A 21641-nucleotide genomic window follows, 5' to 3' on the forward strand; every position below is an offset into this window, starting at 1 on the left:
TTTTCAAGCCATAGATTCAATACTGTTTTATTAGTTCAGCGTTCCCCAACATGACTGTCATCCAGCTGTATTAACTTCATCTCCCAGATTTCTCGGTAATAGGTCATGCTGGCAGGGAAGTTATGTAACAACAAATTTCAGTTGTTACATAAATCTGGATTGTATGAAGGTTAGGAAACTTGTATTTAGATCAATTGAAGGTTTGTTGCAAACTTTTGATTTTTCAAACTTTTGTCAGACCAGATAGGTTGGGAAAGGGTGAGGGGAAGTGCTGGTGTTTGACCTTGACTATACCAGTATAAATTCTTAACAGACTATTGGGGACAGTCTCCAATTGTGTGATTATTTATAGAATTTATATCGGACTACACCAAAGAATCTCCAAAAGCTGGCTGGTGGTGGGGGAAATCACATGTTTGTCATGCTTCCATTTTTATAAATACAAACTCTAATCTTACCAGCATGAATAGAACTATGTATGCCTCTGTGTTCACTTGATAAAAATAAATACGCCAATCATTAAAAGTTATAATATTAGCAATAAGTGTTAACTTATTGAAGTGTTACAATATTAAATTATGGATTATTATTTTCACAAAGTTGTTCAACATAACGTTTTTATAGATAATTTTGAAAATTCACAAGTATTGCGCCTCATTAACAGTTTTGCTTATTTATTTTTTGTCTCAATAGCAACTTTTTAACTGTCAGTCTCTATACAAGTTGAGTTTGCCGGACAATGATTTAACAACATTGCCTGCATCCATAGCAAATCTCATTAACCTCAGGGAACTGGATGTCAGCAAAAATGGTGAGTTTTTCCTAATATTATCATGAGCACTAAAGAACAAGGTCATAAAAATAGACATTTAGATTTCTGAATCTATGGAAATAACTTGTTGGTTCAAAGGTGATAGTACATGACATATTTTTTATTGAATCAATTGATTTCACCAAAAAACACTTTTCATCTTTCTTTTAGAAAGGAATGTGCTTTGGCACGGCACACCTGAAGTTAAAATAAAGTAACTGTATAATACTCTAAATTGGAGATTGCAGTTGTGGAAGATGTATATATTTTAAATCACAATAACTGGAGAACTCTTATCTGCTCGCACAAGAAACATTTTTGTGTTTGTTACTGCAGAATATACTGTATATGTTATACTGTAACAAACACATTTTCATGTGTTTGTTACGGTATGTTAGTCATTATACCAGCCTGACATTACCATTTTATGGACAAATCCATTTAGTTTTCTTGATATGCCATTGTTGTCTTCAGTGATAACTTTATGACACCTTTATGGTTTCCTGGTGACCTTCCATCCAAGTACCAACCAGGTCTGTCTATGTTTAGCTTTGCAAGTTCAGTAAAAATTGCTTAGATGCTTCCACCTAACTGAACAAAAACAATATCAAATCCAGTTCGGCTCCTGCTGCCTTTATTCAGACATGCAAGAAGAAGGGGAACATGTAGGTGCAGAATGAATTTTGTTTTATAAGTAGTACCCACCTAAGTTGCAAACCCAAATTGACATTAATTATTGCTCAAATAAGTTACATTTGTTTAAAAGAAATATACTGCTGGAATTGTGAGTTGCAACAAATTACCTCAATTTGTGTTATTTTTTGTTTAGAATTTAAGTAACACTGTTTTTCCTTCTTTCCCACTGGCAGTTGGTTAGCATTCCATGTTTACTCTTAATTGGGCATTAAGGTGTTATGTGTTCTCTTTTTGTCTCTAGATACTATTTATTTGATAATTTTCTATGTGTTAACAAATTATAGGGCTTCCCCAAATCTGCTTTTAGTAGGACCTTCCTGAGAACTGAAATTGCTGTAAATATTTGTGATTTTCAGTTTCATTTGAAAATGTAATAACTAGGTATGCTATTTTGATAGTTAGAAAAAATTTAATACTTTCTTTGTGGGATAAACAAATAAAAAAATTTTGTATATACAATTCCAGTATAACCTTTTCTATAAGTCTGAATTCTGAGGGGCATTAAAAAAACATTGATAGCTTGTAAAACATTGATTTAGATTGCTCCTTTATCTAGACCAGGAGTATTAAACTGAAGGCCTGCTGGCTGCATCCGTCTCACAGGGTACTTAAATGTGGCCCGTGGGGCTATCCTGGAAACAGTGAAGGCTGCGGTGTCTCTGTTAGCGAAAATGGAGCTCGGGGGCCCTGCGCACAGCCCCCCAGGCTCTGTTTTCACTGGCAGAGGGGTGCAGGAGGCTGTTGGCTGAAAATGGGGCCCGGGGGGCTGCACACAATTGCCCTGGGCTCTGTTTTCGCTGACAGAGGGCTGCAGGAGGCCATTGTGGTCAAAAATGGAGCTTGGGAGGGCCGTGCGCAGCCCCCCTGGGCTTGTCTTCGCTAGCCAAGGGCTGCAGGAGGCCATTGCGGCTGAAAACGGGGCCCAGGGACCAATTAAAACATGGGTGTTAGGTTTTGTTTCCACATAGGAAAAATCTGAAAGGGTGTAGGATCATTGTTTTTACTAGGGACTTCAATTAATTTCAGATATATTGTTTCAAATGCCTTATTGCTATATTTAGTTTCAACTTTATTATTGTGTACCATCTTAAATATAGAATGGAACAGATGAGTTGCCTTTTTAAAAAAAGATGTCTGCATTGTAACTAAGTGATAAATTCCATATTCAAAGTGTAATGTTTCGAGTTTCATTGTTCCTTGATTATCCCACACTGAGCAAAAGCTTAAGACAGATAGACAGAAAATCTATTTTTTATTCTTTCAAAATTGATACTGACTGAAAGGATGCTCACAAGGAATTCAGTTCGTCATGAAGAGCTTATGTTATTTCCAGAGGCTGACAGAAGGAAATAAATGCTGTTCCACAAAAACTGCTTCTGAGATCTTTGTGCCACTATTTCAAATGCCATTAGGAATTAATTAATACATTTACATTGAACTACAGTAAGCAGTTCAATTTTTCACTACCCTTTTATATTAGCTAATCAAATACAAACTTTGTAGTTTATACTTAACAAATGCTTTTGCAGTTACATTTTATCCAAGAATGCTGTTCCTATTGTAGTTTCAATAAAAATTTGAAATAAAAAATAAGTTCAAAAATTGCTGCTACAGTGTAAATGCACCTTCATAGTAGCAGTCATTATTACTACTCAACTTTCTCTAATTTACAGAAAAGTCATAATTGCACAATTGAAGAGAAGTAGTTGTGCAACACTATATACACACACAAAATAAAGAATTATGAAGAAAAGAAACAAACATGCAGGTTATACATTTATAGGCAAGTATATATCAATAAATAGAAGCCATGATTTATTACAGTCATGCATAGCTAAGCTGTATGAGTAAATTTTGCAGACCACTGCATAATTTGAGCCATATATTTGTGTTTCAAATTATGAAACTTAAGCCTTTTGGCTATAAATAAGGTACGGAAAATCCATTTTATTTGTTTAGATGTCACCTCCCATGTAATATCTTTATAACAAAAACCCGCATTACTAATTTTCTGATACTTTTTAATGTTCTGATTCTACAGGTATACAGGAGTTTCCAGAAAATATCAAGAACTGTAAAGTTTTAGCAATTGTTGAGGCCAGTGTAAATCCTATTTCAAAGTAAGTTCTGTGGTAATAATTTTTTTTTAAAAATTATTTTAAAAATAATGAGTATTACATTGTCTTCAGGTTAAGAATATGATCTTGTCTTTGTTAAATTTATCTCTGTTTAAATTTATCTAGGCTTCCAGATGGATTTTCACAGTTGTTAAACCTAACACAATTATATCTGAATGATGCTTTTCTGGAATTCTTACCAGCCAATTTTGGCAGGTAAGTTGTAAATAAGTTTGAAAAGGCAAGTCACTAGTAGCTATGAAAGAGGATTGAATGTTGAATCTTCCAAATACTTCCAAACAGTAGACCATGTCCTTGTACTAAAATGTTTTAATTCAGAACTATAGTAGATCTCAAGTCTCTCTGTATGTGGCTTTTGTTAACTTTAAGTCAGCATTGGACTCTATTGCAAAACTTCTATAGAGAAAGGAGGATTGGACATTGACTTGAGGGTCTTGCTTGTAATCATATTAAAACTCTATAAGAATATGTTGTGATCCACAAGGTCTAATTTTAGACTTTATCTTGTGTACATAGGGAAGTCAGGCAGTGATGCATTTTAGCACCATGTCTGTTCAATTTGGAAATGAACTCATTAGCAAAAAGAACTCTCAAATCCAAATTTTCATCTGCCTAGAATGGCAGATAAAGGATTTCCACTTGTGCTTTATGCAGCTAATGCAGCCATTATCTCAAGGATCCCAGCTGGCCTTAGCATGCACTCAAAAACCTAGGATGCTATTCAGTAAAAATAACCTTGTACTAAATTTCCAGAAGATCAAAACAATGGTCTCTGTTAGAACATTCACGAACTTTCATTGGATAATAAAAGGGCAGGGCATTCAGTAGGTCAGGGTTTTCAATAATTTAGATATTGCCTTTTGGGGTCAGTTCAATGGTCATGCAGGTTTAAAAAAAGCTGCTCTTCCATCCTAATATTCTTCTGTGCAAAAGGTGGAGGATGTATCCCCTCAACTCTCAAATTATTCACAGCAAAATCCCTGGCTCAACTGCTCTGTGGTTCCTAGCTAAGCCCCTACCTAAATTATTCACAGATGCAAGCTTCACAAATCACGATTATAAAATCAATGTTCCAAACCCCAAAGCTACATATCGAGTGTAATTTTGAGATATAAACTGATCAAAAGAGGATTGAGTTTAGAGCCGTGATAGCGAACCTATGGCACGCGTGCCAGAGATGGCATGCAGCGCCGTCTCTGTGGGCACCAGTGGTGGGCTGCTCCCGGCTTGGTCTGGTTCTATAGAACTGGTAGTACAATTGGCGGGAGGCTCCACCGACCCACCACAATGTCATCATGGGTGATCTGCGCATGCACAGAAGCGTGTGCATGAGCTCCCATTGTGAACTGGTAGTAAAAATAAGTAGAACCCACCCCTGGTGGGCACATGAGCAGTCGCCCCAGTTTAGCTCCGCTGCGCATGCCCACTGCCTCCTGCTGGCCAGCTGGTCTTCGGGCCTCTGCCACGCATGCGTGGGGGTGTGTGGTGTGTGCAGGGGGCATGCATGCGCAGGGGCAGGGCGCATGTGCGGGGTGCGCACGCACATTGTATTTTGGGGGTTCAGGCGCACACATGCGCACATTCACATACTCACATGCACGCACTTTTGGCACTCAGTCCAGAAAAGGTTAGTCATCACTGATTTAGAGCATGGTTAATCATATTCAATTACTGAATTCTATCAGCCAAGGAATGTCAATTGGTGGGGATCAAGAGGAATGACTTTTCTGCTGTAGCGACCGCCCTGTAGAATACCTTCTCTTCTGATGGTCCTGACCCTGCTGGCCTTTTGGAAGGTTTTGCAGACCTACATGGCCAGACCTGGGGTTCAGTGTATATGCAGGGCCCCATTTCCTGGTTATGCTGACACTAATTATACTATCTCATGGCTACTATTTGTATTTATTTATTTTTTAATATTGTGTTTTAATTGTTTTTTGGATTGGTTACCCCCAACCCGAGTTACTGATTTGAGAATACAAAGTAGATGAATGAATGAATGAATGAATGATTACAGTTCTTTTAGACAAACACCTTACAGGATATTAAATAAAAGGAACTCAGAGATTAAGATCAATTTTAAATACTTGTAAGGAAAAAGAAATACCTGCATACTTACTTTGATCAGTAGGAAGAATAGGCTAACATTATAATTGGACAATCCTGTTGCTCAGAAATAGAGATGATTCCATTCAGGAAGACAAAATCAGTAAAGTAATTTTAGGAAAAAACCAGTTGAATTGTATGTTTATTTTTTTAAAATAATTTTAAGTTCTACTTATGTTAGATCTTAGAAACTTATTCTTGTAAATTAAAAAAAATCTAAATATTGGAGAAAACAAGCAGCATGATTTGAAGGGCTGTATTTTAAAACAATTCTTTATTAGGTAAGGTCACAAATTTATGTTTCAATAGTTTAAACTTGCAAATTAAATTAAATCTCTGTTATGTTAATAGTTTTATTTCATACTTCTCAAAAAGTAATTCATTGTATTTCTTTTATAGGTTAACTAAACTCCAGATTTTAGAACTTCGAGAAAACCAGTTAAAAATGTTGCCAAAGTAAGTATACAGTGGTATTTGAATATATTTTGATATGAATTACTTGAAATAGAATGAAAATTAGAATTTTTAAATCAACTGTGAGTAGTTTTGATATAGGACCATTGTCTTGTTTGAGGTTTGTTTCTGTTGGAATTACTATGAATTATTTCTTTTTCATCTATCTATGCAATTATTCATTTTGACAGTAATTCTTCCTTATAGTTAGGAGGACAATTCACATTGTCCTTTTTAAATTTTTTGCAAGCATGTTTAGGACTGTAATATTTATCATTTAGTTGAAAAAACCATAACCATATTTTAATAACTGCAATGCAACAGCAGTCCTCAGTTTACAACAGCAGCTAGGACCAGAATTGCTGTGGCTAGGCATGCAGTTGCAAAGTGTGACATCACATGATCACATTGCTTAGCAATAGCAATTCCAGGAGTACTGGTTACCACTGTGCGTGGTCATGTGATCACAGTTCTCTGCTAGTTTTTCCATTGATTCTGCTTGTGGGAAGTCAGCAGGGAGTATAAGAAATGGTGATCATATGATTGCAGTTTACTGGGATATGGTAATCATGTTCTTGTGACTTCAGACTGTTGCTGAATGAATGATCATAACTTGAGGAGTATCTACAGACAACATTTTTGTTTGTGTTCTCTGAGTTGGTTAGATGTAAATAGCCCCTTTATTTCTCTATGCCTGTTGATGGCTGATTCGTCTGAAGGTCAGATTTCCAGGAATTCTCTGGTGGATTTGGACTTTGCTTAGTTCTGGATGCTCATAGTTTCCCAGTTGATTGTCTATCCATGTGCTGTGAAATTCATCATGTCTTCTGACTGCTAGTTGTTGTTCCTGGATGCACTCTGCCAGTCTTGTTTGTCCTACATAGTGATAGTTATAGTCCTTACATTATATGTTGTATATGTTTTTTCTTCTGGGTCTGCTGGATCTTTTGGTTTACTTAGAATTTTTGTAGGGCATTCGTTGGTTTACACTAGTAGTAATAGTGTACTAGTTGTAATAGTGTGTTTATGTATTTTGATGCAATGTTATGCTTTTTCACAGCTTACATTGGTTGTGCTATATTGGGCTGAGACACCTTTGATAAAGTTGATGGGGTATCCATTTTGTTGGGAAAAGCTGTACAGATAAAGATTTGATTCCTTTTCTGGTGTTCGGGGTTGCTGCAGTTGTTTGTCCTCGTCTAAATAGTGTTCTTACACAATTTCTATTGTGGTAGGTTGGATTGTTACTTGGTAATAATAGAATACTTGCTTGGTGTTGGAGGATTTGGGATAGACTTGTGTTTCTAATTTGCTATTCTAATTCTGCTGATGAGGGTATCCTAGGAACCATGTTGCTTTTTCTTTTTCCCATGTGAATTTTATTCCTTTGAAAATGCTGTTGATAGTTTTGTGTGTCTTCTCTAATTGGTCCTTTTTATTATGACAAAAGTGCCATAATTTTGATTTTTAACTCCTTTTCCATTATATAACAGACTGCCCATTTGTCTTCAATTTAATTTTTATTATTTATCTGTATCCTGCCTTCTTATTTTAGCAAATAACTTTCCATAATTTAGCCTTGAGCAACCATATATATAAATTGATTGTGCCCATTTATTTTATTTACAGAGTTGCTGCGAATTGGAGGGCATATAAATTTTATCAGTAATTATTACAATTAGATTAAAGCACAGGAAATATATATACTAAGATGCTAGTATTTAGAGCAAAATCGTTTAATCTTAGTAATAAGATAATATGACTGCTTACTTCTTATGAGCTCTGATCCTATTTGGTATGTTTTCTATAACTATTAAATATGTAATGCTTATTTAAACAACTTTATCCATTAATAAAAGCATGAGTAGATAAAAATAAGATATAATTGGCATTTCCCTTAAATCTAAGTACTTTTAATCCTTTTCACTTCTGCAGAACCATGAACAGACTGACTCAGTTGGAGAGGTTAGATCTGGGAAGTAATGAATTCACAGAAGTGGTAAGTTGCACTTAAGTAACAGTTTCGCTTAAAAGGTCATATCCTTAAATCTTTTAGACAATGCCAGATAAGAAATTGTCTTTAACTTTTATATTTAAGCTAACTGTATTGATTTATGTCATTTTAAAGCTGACTGCTTTTTTCCAAATTTTATTTGCTATAGGTATGGCATTTTGGTGAAACATTTAAAGTATGCATTGAATTGACAATTCTAGATTTATGTAATTCAATAAACTTAATAGTTGATAAAAATAAAGATTTTGAACATAAAAATAGATTTTGAATAGAGAGTAAAACATCTATGTATAAATACATGAAATGAATCAGCAAAATTCTCAGTATTTTTCTCTTAATGTTGTATTTTCTGTTAAATATTCTATTATAAAAATAATTATAATGTATTTTTTTTAAATTTTTAATTTCTATCAGCCTGAAGTACTTGAACAATTAAGTGGGTTAAAAGAATTTTGGATGGATGATAACAAACTAACACTTGTTCCAGGGGTAATGTATATTTATTATTGTTATATTTTATATTTATATTACAACTACTATCACAATTCAGTAGTATGTTTAATGCCTAAGTGAATAATTGTGTTCAAAAATGCTGGTCACCTTTCTTGAAAGAGATTCATGAAAAAAGTTCTCTTTACATTCAGCAAACACTGAACATCTTCGGGATAAAATTCTGAAAATGACAAGGACTAATTTTTCTGTGTCCCATAGCATATTGCTTTCCTTGAATTCATAGAGAGGGGAAATTGGTTAAAAATTTTAGTAGAATCCCACAATGAAATATCTTTTTCTAGATTTGGATTGTGTAAAACTTTGATTAAAGTATACATCCTAATTTGTAACAAAGCATAAGTATGATCTGAAGAATGATGTCATAGCAAATAAAAATTGCAGTAGAATTAATTTGCATTACCTGTAGAGTAGGTATATTCATGTTTTAATTCACAAGCTTTGTATTTTACCAGTGCCTCTGTATTTTCAGTTTATGGGCAGTTTGAAGCACTTGACCTACTTGGATCTTTCCAAAAACAATATTGAAACTCTTGAAGAAGGTGTTTCAGGATGTGAAAGTTTACAAGACCTGCTATTATCTAGTAATTCACTTCAGCAGCTGCCAGAGTCCATTGGTTTGTATTGTTAGCTATAAATATATCATAAAACCATGACAACATTTTGGCATTCTTTATTTAAACATAAATGTACTTTTGTACCTTGTCTTTTTTTTCTTTTAAAGAACAATTTTATATTGAGGTTAACTTAAAAGTAATTCATCAGTAGAAACAATGACAGTGGTACTAATAAAGGAGAATATTTGTAGCTCGGGGTTGACATGATGGGTCCTTGGTGCTCTCTGAGCTTGCTTGTTTCCTTGCAGAAGTTTCATTACCCAAACTAGCTAATATCAGTGCTCTAGACCACTCTAGACTTGTTCTCTAGACCAGCTCTGATGATGTTACCTAGTTTGAGTAATGAAACATATGCAAGAAAACAAGCAAACTCAGAGAGCACCAAGGACCCCCCCATGATAATGGTTTAACAGAGCCTTGGTGGTGCAACGGACTAAAGTGCTGTTAAGTAGCACTTAGCTGCCAGCTGCCTGCAATTACTGCAAGTTCAAATCTCACTAGGCTCAAGGTTGACTCAGCCTTCCATCCTTTCGAGGTAGGTAAAATGAGGACCCGGATTGTGTGGGCAATAAGCTTACTTTGTATAAAAAAGAACACCGCTTGGGGGGGCCGGAAGCCCTACTAAGCAGGTATATATAAAAGTATGAAGGCTATTGCTTAACACATTGTAAGCCACCTTGAGTCTCCGGAGAAGGGCGGCATATAAATCGAACCAATAAATAAATCCAATATAATGCAGTAGGTAGATTAATATTTCCAAATTGATTTGCGTTAGTTAGCCTGCTGTAAAATACAGTGCCTGCCAGATTTATTAGTCTAGAGTTCTCATCATTCCAGTTCAGCTTTATTTGTGATCATAGAGCTGGCAAAGGGAATACAGAATATAGTGTAGGTCTGTCAATTATTAAGTATTTATGGTTTTAGATATTGCTCTGTACTAACCATAAGGACACTTGCAAATAAATCATTTCTCTTTTCCTCAATTGACAGTATCTATGGATGTCCTTTAATAATAAATAATAATAAATTAAAAGAAATACTTTTAGTTAACAATTTAATTAATAATTAATTAATAATTTAATTAATAATTGCAATTGATCTAGGACTAGAATAATCTTGCTACTCAGGTTTGCATAGGATACAATGAAATAGTTGCATAAAAAATGGAAGATACCTTGAGAGATTGCTATTGCTTGCTTCCTCTACAGTGATGTAGATTATATCATAAGAATACTGTATGACTACAATTTTAATATTTCTTTTATAACAGGTTGTCTAAAGAAATTAACAGTTCTTAAAATTGATGAAAATCAGTTAATGTACTTGCCCGATTCCATAGGAGGGTAGGTATTTCTACATCTTCTTTAACAAAGAACATGTTATATTTCATTTTTAATGGTTCTTTAATGAATAACTTAAATAGAGCCTTTCAAATCTATTAATATACCCATATTTGTATTTGTAACCATCTTGAAGTTTATAATCCTGCATATCCAGTAGATTCAGATTATTTTGGAGGTCTATAGGGATTTGGGATATTGAGCTTTGTCCAAATCAGTAGCAATTGAAGTTTCAATTGGTATTGTTTATATTTTCCATATTTGAATTTATATTCTACTAACAAATAAAATGAGCCAACTCTGATTTTATTTATTGAAATTGGTTTAGGTTAACATCAATTGAAGAACTGGATTGCAGCTTCAATGAAATTGAAACTTTGCCTTCTTCTATTGGGCAGCTCTCTAACATAAGGACTTTTGCTGCAGATCATAATTTTTTAACACAATTGCCACCAGAGGTATGCTTTTATTAATGGATAAAGTTGTTTATAGGCAATATATATATATATATATATATATATATATTAGATTTGTTGAGATATTTTTTAAAAAATAGAATAGTAGAATGTGGCTTTAATTTTTTTTGATATAAATTAGAAACCAATTTTGGAACTCTTGATTCTGGGAAAATTGGTATAAAAATGCTCAAGTACAGAGGGTTCTCATCTGCCAAATGATTCATTGTGGCACAAGTCAGCTCAAAAAGCAGGATATAAATCTAACAAATGAATAAAAACAAGAAATGCTTGGGAGAGAGTAACTACTTTGTCATGAGAAATGGGAGCGCTGGAGGAGGAAATACTTGATAAAAACCTTTTACCACCTGGAGCGTTGTCCTGCATGTGACAGATTTGCAAAATTTGACGTTTGGAAATTAAGGACCCAGTTTTCAGGACCATGAAGTATTCTCGTTAATGGTCTACACCTTTCTTTTAATGATGCATTAAGATTTTTCCATTATTGGAATACACAGTGAATCCAAACTTGCTGTTCCACTAATGGAAAGACTTAGAGATAGAGTATGTTTTCTGATCTCTCTTTCCAGAAACCATGCAGGTTTTTAGAGATAACAATAGGCATCTTGAATTGTACACAGAAGGACACAAGAGATGCCCATACATACTGCTGCATTCTGTACCAGTTTAATCTTCCCAATGATCTTCAAGGATAGTCCCGGGCAGAATGCATTGCAGTACTTGAGTTGTTAGATGATTATAGCATAGATTATAATTGTCTAAAGGGCCTCCCGATTCAGAAAACATCATCTGATTGCATACCAGAAGCAATTGTGCAAAGGCTTTCTTTTCCTTCCAGTACTAAATGCTCTGGTATTTGAACTTAGAGAGTTGACCATAAAGGACACAACTGCTAAAGTATCTTAGTTTGATTTTATTGGCTTATCTTAATTCAGTTAGAATTCAGATAGTATCAACTGGATTTCCAGGTTCTGCAGAAGAGTTGTTCAGGACTGATACAGAGGCTGCAGCTTGCCTTCCTATACATTAGATAGAAAAAATACATGTAATCTCAATGTGAAATTTATTCTCTGCAAAGTAGAAAGTCTAAATACGATCAGAAATATGATCTTTTAGCTGTGTTTTCTTGTCAGTTTTGGTAATTCAAAATTGTCATATTGAAATATACTTTTATATTCGACAGAAAAATAGCAATATGTACATTTATTATTGATAAAATAATCTTCTGCATAATTATGTTTATTTATTTCAGATTGGAAGCTGGAAATATGTAACTGTTTTGTTTCTTCATTCTAATAAATTAGAGGTTCTTCCGGAGGAAATGGGTGATATGCAGAAATTAAAAGTTATAAATTTAAGTGATAATAGGTTTGTAACTTAAATTATTTTGCATGAATATTCTATTATTCACAATGAAGCTCTGGATGGATTTAATCCATTATTTCTCACATAGCGATTGTTATAAGCATAAAATGATGGGGTATTCAAATAGGGAATTAACTGTTTCTTTGGATGAAGGTAGAATGAACATGTAATATATTTTATTTATATAAAGCATACTTTATATAAAATATTTTGATTTATTATTTTATAGTTTCTGTTGGTGGGAAAAGGTATGTCTAGGAAGTGTTAGAAAATGTGACTTAAGAATTTAGATAGGAATGGGCACTGAGGAAAGAACATAGTTGTTTGCAAGAGAAATATGCTTTGATTCCAGACAAGTTTGAAGGTTGCAGGGGCTGCAGTTGTGCAGCCCCTGCAACCTTCAAACTGGTGGGAAGTATTTCACACCAGGAGGACGAAGTGACAAGTTGAAGACATTATGATGGATTCTTCTCTTCTTTTTGCCTCTGTTTTTAATTCATTTATATTATTTAATGTTTCAGAGCAGTGTGCAAATGACTATGACCCCTGTGTTACTTGAGCTCTGCTTCAGAACTTAGTCACAGTCTAGCTGTGTAAAACTGTCTGGAACCACTTAAAGGGCTGAATTTACCACAAAAATAATTTATAAGCCCAATAATAATTAAAAAGAAAAAAATACACCATTAAAATGGATAGGAATGTGGAAAAAATGACAATTTTAGTGCTGTATTTTACTAATAAATAATTATTACTGTCTTTGATTTGCTGATTAGCTAAACAGTCGTCTTGACTTTTATTCACAGATTGAAGTATTTGCCTTATAGCATTTTGCAACTGCAACATTTGACTGCTTTGTGGTTATCAGATAATCAGGTAAATGGTATTTGTTTTTCATAATTTATTATATTTTCCTTTGAAACAGAGTATGCTTTAAAAATAGGACTTGAACTGAAAATACATTTTTAATTACTTCATAATATTGGCTTGTACATTTGATATTTTTATCATGAAGTGTTGTATTGAATATGTTGCTATGATTCTGATAAGAAAAATATTTTATTGTTATTTTGCCCAGAAATGAAAAGAAAGAACTGTCATTGAGACGATTTTAGATACTCAAAAAACACTCAGAGAAATTATAACTCAGTTTCTTAAGAAATATCTTCCCTTCCTTTATAAAAGTGCAGTTGAAAAACATATGCTTGTCTAATTGCTGGAAATTGAGTTCTTTGGTATTTCCATATGAAGAATGAATACCTGAACTGTATCTGTTTCCTTATAGATTGAGCAAATAACATATTTAATATTCTGCTTCATGATTTTTACTTAATTTTTTTTACAGGCATATATGATTTTTGTAAACAAGCTCTCTCTAATGACCCACCTATATAATGTGTGACCCATCTCACATTATATACCCATTGTGGTCTATAATTAAACAAATATTTATTTACTTATCAAATTATACATAGTTGCCCAACTCATAGATTTCTCTGGGCTGCTTACAAAATATGCAGGATTATAGGCTGTGAGTGTAATTTCAGCACATGTTTATCTTATAGTTATATATCTTAGATATTTTTTTGCTATCAACATATGATTTGTGTCCAAACAATTGCCAATCATGGCTTATGTCTTAGTATGAAGTGACAGAGCAAATATAGTAAATTAAGTTTTGGAGCTGTATACAGTCCTTTTATCACTATACCTTCAGAACTGAGATAAGATTCTATGGAGTCAGGCATGTTGAATCATTCAAGTAGATCTTGTTGCTTTTTCCCATGCTAGCAGATTTCTGCCCCTTCGAGATCAGTAGAGGAAAGTTATCTAATAATCCAGAGCAGATTTTGAACTGGTCTCAAAGAACCATATTTAATGTTTTATAGCAAGATATATAAATAATTAGATGAAAAAGAAAATGAATTGTAGTAGTTTACCCTGTATAATCTATATATGCATTCATAAATGTTCCTTTCTTTCCTTCACAGTCTAAGCCTCTCATTCCACTTCAAAAAGAAGTTGATCCAGAAACACAGGAAACTGTTGTTACTAATTATATGTTCCCACAACAACCAAGATCTGAAGATGGTAAGAATTATATTTATTGATTATTATACAAAATGCTACTTGGAGTAAAAAAATGCTTAGATTGGATTTATTTGCCTGACCTTAGAAATTCAAAACACCTGCAAAAGCTTTAAACATGTTTCATTGGAGAAACAAGTATTAACAATATTTAAATTCTGTAGCTCTCACCAATATGGCAGGGTTAATATTGATATGATGACCATTAGGATTTGGAAAGATTTTTAGGTTTTGGCAAATTACAGACTTGTGAGGCAGCATCTAAACAACTGCTGTTTTAGGCACATTACACTAGGGCCTGGTGGCTCAGCAGACTAAAAGCATTGTGATTAACACCAGCTGTCTGCAATTACTGTAAGTTCGAATCTCACCAGGCTCAAGGTTGACTCAGCCTTCCATCCTTTCTAAGGTAGGTAAAATGGGGACCCAGTTTGTGGGGGCAATAAGATGACTTTGTATAAATATACAAAAGTATGAAGGCTTTTGCTTAACGCATTGTAAGCCGCCCTGAGTCTCCGGAGAAGGGCGGCATATAAATCAAATTAAAAAAAAAACACAACTTTACAGCACTTATAAATGAATGTGTTTTGTGTCTATGTTCTGGATATACTCTGAGCATTGAGTAAAGAATAAATTGGAAGTTACGGTTCAGATTAAAATTAGTAGTTGACATTTACTGTCTCCTATAAAAGGAAAAAAAAAAAAAACAAGGTACAAGTTAAACTGCACATAGAAGAAGTCCTCATGAAATGATTGAGAGTTGCCTTCTGGAATACATTAGGAATGGAACCACATTATTTATTTTATAAATTACTTCCTGCTTTATCAAGCCTTTATAATTGGGATGAGGAGATGAATAGATTCATTGTGCATAATTTCTTTAATTGCTGTTTATAAACATAGATAATTGTAGCCCCTACGACAGTCTGAGTGCAATATCTGGTCCAAAATATAAATTAACAAATTTGAAAAAAAACCAAGTGGTTGTTTCTTCAACAGTCTTTAAGTTGTAGAGAATACTGAAATTGTGATACTTAGAGCAATTAGTAAAGGTAGTCCTTAACATACAATGATAATGGAGCCGGCCAATTATGTCATAAGTCACCGCAGTCATAAAGTGGGCCCTCACATGACTGACCTGATTTTATGACCTTTTTCGTGACAGTTGTTAAGCAAACACCATACTTATAAAGTGACTGCTGCAGTTGTTAAATGACCGCCAGGATCGTTAATTAACTTATTGTTTGCTGTCGGGCATCTTTGCTGAAAATCAGAAGTAAATGCCGTTTTTCAGCAAAAACATCATGAATTGGGGTCATATGACCTCAGGATGCTGCAAATAGCCATAAATGTGTCCGAGTGGCCAAGCACCCAAAATGCAGTCACATGACTGGGGATGATGGAAGCAGAACTGGGTTGTAAGAACCTTTTGTGGCGGGGGAGGGTTCTGGTCAGTGGTGGGTTTCAAAAAATTTTTATTACCGGTTCTGTGGGTGTGGCTTGGTGGGCGTGGCATCGCTTGGTGGGTGTGGCTTGGTGGGCATGGCAGGGGAAGGATACTGTAAAATCCCTATTCTCTCCTGATCAGCTGGGACTTGGGAGGCAGAGAATAGATGGGGGTGGGGCCAGTCAGAATTTTTACTACCAGTTCTCCGAACTACTCAATATTTCCACTACCGGTTCTCCAGAACCGGTCAGAACCTGCTGAAACTCACCTCTGGTTCTGGTGTAACTTTGAATGATCACCAAGTAACCGGTCATTAGTTGAGGACTGCCTATATAAAGATTTTATTTTATTTTTTAAAAAAACAAGATTAAGTGATCACCGTGAGTTTTCAGATCTAAATATTTTTCATTTGATTTCAGTAAAAGTTCATCACATCTTGACTCTGTAGCCAGGTAGTAATGGAAATGGAAACTTCATTCATTTCAAATTAGAACTTGTGTTTAGCTGTTTATAATGCATTCAGTCTGTTTGTTAAGGAGGTTTTTAAGAAATGCTGCCTGCTGTTGTGTGAATTACTTTATTTGCTCTAACTTACCTTTATACCTTTTATTCAGTTATGTTCATATCTGATAATGAGAGTTTCAATCCTTCACTGTGGGAGGAGCAAAGGAAGCAGCGTGCTCAGGTGGCTTTTGAATGTGATGAAGATAAAGATGAAAGAGAGGCACCGCCTAGAGTATGTATTTGCTTTATTCTGTTATTCTGCCTTTAGCTTCATCCTTTACAGATGAACCACAAGCTGCTTTGGATGTAATACTTTGCTGAGGTGGATAATCTGTCATGCATAACCTATTTGATCTGATGGGATGGGCAGATAATCTCAGGGAGAGGTGGTCCTACAGATAACCTGCTCTTGTGCCCTGTAGAGCTTTAAAGGTGATAACCAGCACCTTACATTGTATCTGGAAGAAAACGTGGAGCCAGTGCAGCTTGCATATCAGTCATGTAAGAAGAGCATACTGAGGGGTGGTGGCCAACACTTCCGAATGGTCTTCAAAGGCAGCCCCAAGTATAGCACATTACAGTAGTCTAGATGGAAAGTGACCAAGATATAGGTGCTGTTACAGATAGCCCTTATTTAATGATCATTTGAAGTTATGTCAGCCTCAGAAAGCATGTTTTACAGCCTATTAAGTACTTTTGACTGTCATAAAATACCCCATGCATTTTGGTGCTTGGCAACTGGTTCACATTTATGACTGGTTGCAGCACCTGTAGTCACATGTCTGCAATTTCTGGCAGAAAACAGCAAAAAAGTTCCATTGGATATGCTGGATTCCCTTAACAACTGTCAGGGTTCCAAGTAATAGATCCATATCAAGCAAAACTCCAAGGCAGGTAGATTCCTCAAAGAATAGCTTTATTGGAAATACCATATCAGCACAGATCTGGGGAAAACTGATTCTGAAGACTCCCACAGTTTTTACCTAATTGAAAGTAAAATGTCACTTTCTCAAAACAATCAGTCACATGGTCCAATCATGGCACGATCTGGTTGCTGTGTGACATCACTCCGCCTTTCTGCGACAGGGTGTGAGAATGTCCTTGGTTCACAAGAGAAAGTATTTTATTTTGGTTACAGAATCCCAACTATCTCAACTCCCTCCCTATCCCTCAGCTCCAGTGTGGCAACACTGAAGCTGTCAAAAATGGCTTCAGTCAGGTCAGCTTCAGGGTTGACAACAACCACTTGATTTGCTTAATGGCTGGTGACTTAATTTACGACAGTAAAAATGGTTATAAAATAGAGTCAGGTCACATGGTGACCCACTTAACAACTGCCCTGATTTACAGCCAAAATTCTGTAGCCCTTGTAGTAAATTGAGAGTATCTGCACTTACTGTATTGATCAGAATGTGGAACACTCTTTGCTGCAGTTTATAACTGGTTAATTTTAAAATTGATTTATTTTCTATAGGAGGGTAACTTGAAGAGATATCCAACACCTTACCCTGATGAATTGAAGAATATGGTCAAAACTGTTCAAACAATAGTACACAGATTAAAAGATGAAGAAAACACAGAAGAAACTAATAAAGAAGCAAAGCAAGAAAGCCAACAAGTTTCAGTAAAGGATATAGGAGTAAAGGTTAGATTCAGTGTTATGCTTGAAATTGTCTAACTTTTCACTACATGTTCATTAATAATTTTTGAGAGCAGTGAAGATTTGAACTGTTTAATTTTTATTTTAACTATAGTTATTGTGAAGATAATTTAAAAAAAATGGCTCATTCTGTACATTTTACAAGATGTGCATCCAAGATAGAGATATTATGTGTTTCACAATTTTGGTTAGCAGACTGGCCCATTCAATTAACATTACAGCTAATAGATAACAACCAAGATAAAGAATAAAACAACCCTATAAAGAATCAAATTGTTTAAAAATTGAAAAAAACCTTCAGAAACGGCCTCAAAGCGAAAAAACTCAGCACAACTAAGAAAATATAAAGAATGCATGACAACAGCATTTAAAATCTGGTAGCAAAACGGGATTCCAAAGTCTTGGTGCTATCACCAAAAAAGCCCTATGCCTTGTCAGTTACAAGCAGATAAATTGGCCAGGTCAGCTCTTGTCAAGAAAAGATAAGCTGGCAGATTTTCTACAGATAGATATCACACTGACTTGAGCAGGGTCTTGGAGTACTTTCAACTACTAGTCTGGAATGAGAGTAATTGATACATAGGGCTTAGCTACTGCTGAAAAAAAAGAAGGTAATTTATACTTTTGTTAATGTTGATCCTTGAAATATAATCTAAAGCATTGTTAGATTTAATTGAATTTTTGTCCCATTTCACCACTTAGTTAATGCCCTGTTATAAAATAAATTACCATATTTTTCGAAGTATAAAACGCTCCGGACTATAAGGCACACCTACCTTTTTTGGTGAGGAAAACAAGAAAAAAAAATCTGCCTCTGCCTTCCAACAATTTTGCCTTGTTGCAGCAAAGAGCAAACAGGCTGTTTGCTTTCATTTTCATTTTCAGCATAGCTTGATTAGCACAAGAAAAAAAAAATCTGCTCCCAGCAATTTATCTCCTTGCAACAAGCAGCAGACGCCTGCGCAGCAATAGGCAATTACAATCCCTGCAGCCTGAAACAGCTGAGAGTCGGGAGGCCGATCCAACCGACAATCAGCTTGTGCTCATTAGGCTGTGCTGAAGCTGTAATGGGCTGTTCTTGCTGCTTGCTGCTTGCTGCAAGGAGGCAAATTGCTGGGAGGCAGAGGCCAAAGGGTGGGGCCGGTGGGTGGGTGGGGCTACATTCGGTGTATAAGACACACCCAAATTTTCACCCCCTTTTAGGTCTTATACTCCAAAAAATTCGGTACTCTCATTTGCAGAAATATGTTGGGTCAAGACCATATATCTGAAATTCAAGAAACAAATTCAACTGCATAGTAATATGGTTTGATTGGGCAAATAAACATGTTTGCTATAAACATTTTTGGGAGAAGTGCAGAAGGCAATAAAAATGATAATATGTTGTAAAAAAGAAAAAAAAAATCCTGCACAAAACTATATTGTTTTCTCATTTTGTTGCTAAAAGAGCTTTTTTCTTCTTTATTTTAACTATATATTAATAAATAGCACCTTTTTTACATGTATAGTTGAGTTTATAACTGGCTGGTAGGAAAGTGTCAGGACCAGTGTAGGTAGACTTTATATTCGATGAATTTATACTACTTTTCTCTATACTATAATGCATTTTCATTTCGTTTGTTTGGACATGCAGTAAGTCACATTTGTGACCAATTCTGCTAATTTTGTTGAGTGAGGTCCCACACTCCTGTGAGTGAAATCCAGCTGTTTATTATTTTGCAATCCTCATTTTTATTATTGAAATGCAGCAAGATATGTTGCAGTCTCGAGTCAGTAATACTTTACAACTGCTAAATTTAATCTGATATCAAAATCGGAATCTGAGGAAGTGGGGGATATTGATTATTGTCACTTTATAATATCTGCACATTATCTTTAGTGTACTTAAGAGGCCTCATCCAATGGGAATCTCTTTTCTTATTACGTTAAATATTTAGACTTCAGAAATTACTTCAGTGAAAAACAAAATGGAAAACGAGCAGAATGTTATGGGAAACTGTGTGCAGAAACCTAATGAATCAGATGATGATAACAGTACCAGAAACTCGCAGATGAACAATCAAGTTAAAGTCACAGAAAATGTGAAGCCAATTGTTAACCATGAAGATACTCTGGAGGTATTTTATATATTTTTATGTCTTATTCTCTATCATCATGGCATTAAATTTGGATAAAACATAAGTATATAATTTTCAATATTTTTTTTATAAATCTAAAACAATAACTAAACTCCCATGCATACTTCATACATGCACCCTAAAAATAGAATAATCCTATACATGTCTCCCAAAACTATCATGCACTTGAGTAGTTATGCATAGGATTGCTCTGTTAGTTACCAACATCAAACTTTTTACTGAATAAGGTAAAGATTCCCCTTGCACATATGTGCTAGTCGTTCCTGACTCTAGGGGCAGTGCTTATCTCCGTTTCAAAGCCAAAGAGCCAGCGCTGTCCGACCGTGGCCATGTGACCAGCATGACTAAATGCCAAAGGTGCACGCAACGCTGTTACTTTCCCACCAAAGTGGTCCCTATTTTCTACTTACATTTTTTACATGCTTTTGAACTGCTAGGTTGGCAGAAGCTGGGACAAGTAACTGGAGCTCACCTTGTTACGTGGCACTAGGGATTCAAACTGCTGAACTGCCGACCTTTCGATCGACAAGCTCAGCGTCTTAGCCACTGAGCCACCGTGTCCCTCTTTTACTGAATAGTAAATTTAAATGCAAATAATAATTACCCAATTTGTTACCTGGTATTTAGTTATTTGGGTAATTATTATTCACATTTATTTAAATTGTTACCTGGTAACTAATTTCAAAAATATATTTTTATTATTTTTGTGCAACTAAAATATGATTATTGCTGCTATTGCTTTTATTTTATACTGTCCTAGCTTTATAACTTTGTGAGAATTAGTATTAGAAAAATTTCAATCGGCATGATTAAAAGAAGTCAGGTATAATAACTGTTTTATTTATATAGCCTCAAGTTAGATGAGATTTTTGTAATTTACAAATATCCTACATTATTACTACTATTATTACTAGTGTCCAGTATGGAAAATATATTTTTCACTGCATTCCATATTTTACTAGCCTAAATTACAGCACGGAAACGGTACAGGACGGAAACGGCATTGGTCGCGTTGGTTGATGATCTCTGGAGGGTTCGGGACAGGGGTTGTTCCTCTGTCCTAGTCCTATTAGACCTCTCAGCGGCTTTTGATACCATCAACCATGGTATCATGTGATCTGTCCCCGTCCACACACACACACAAACACAGCCAGCCGAGGGTTAAGGAAACACTTTGGAACACACCCAGTTTCTTTATCTCCAACTTGGCAGCGATAGACACACCGTCTGCCAAGTGCCTTTATTTCCACAGAAAAACAGAAAGATAAATACTCAGCTTCC

At 35.0% G+C, this 21641-nt stretch overlaps 1 protein-coding gene across 15 annotated transcripts in view; it reads left to right on the forward strand.

The window, feature by feature from the left end:
• ERBIN (erbb2 interacting protein) overlaps window positions 1-21641 on the forward strand; it is a 79498-nt gene that overhangs the window by 32786 nt on the left and 25071 nt on the right. For all 15 annotated transcript variants that reach the window (XM_034440989.3, XM_087885736.1, XM_087885737.1 and 12 more), the window contains 15 exons: window positions 694-811; window positions 3549-3627; window positions 3751-3840; window positions 6151-6207; window positions 8140-8203; window positions 8633-8707; window positions 9201-9345; window positions 10616-10688; window positions 11014-11143; window positions 12414-12529; window positions 13330-13399; window positions 14515-14614; window positions 16673-16794; window positions 18037-18207; window positions 20160-20339. In XM_034440989.3, coding sequence (XP_034296880.1) covers window positions 694-811; window positions 3549-3627; window positions 3751-3840; window positions 6151-6207; window positions 8140-8203; window positions 8633-8707; window positions 9201-9345; window positions 10616-10688; window positions 11014-11143; window positions 12414-12529; window positions 13330-13399; window positions 14515-14614; window positions 16673-16794; window positions 18037-18207; window positions 20160-20339 — 1590 coding nt within the window. The remainder of the gene's footprint in view (window positions 1-693; window positions 812-3548; window positions 3628-3750; window positions 3841-6150; window positions 6208-8139; window positions 8204-8632; window positions 8708-9200; window positions 9346-10615; window positions 10689-11013; window positions 11144-12413; window positions 12530-13329; window positions 13400-14514; window positions 14615-16672; window positions 16795-18036; window positions 18208-20159; window positions 20340-21641) is intronic.

This window comes from Pantherophis guttatus, chromosome 2 (assembly GCF_059756535.1).
Source record: "Pantherophis guttatus breed Tessera chromosome 2, ASM5975653v1, whole genome shotgun sequence".
Taxonomy (NCBI): Eukaryota; Metazoa; Chordata; class Lepidosauria; order Squamata; family Colubridae; genus Pantherophis; species Pantherophis guttatus.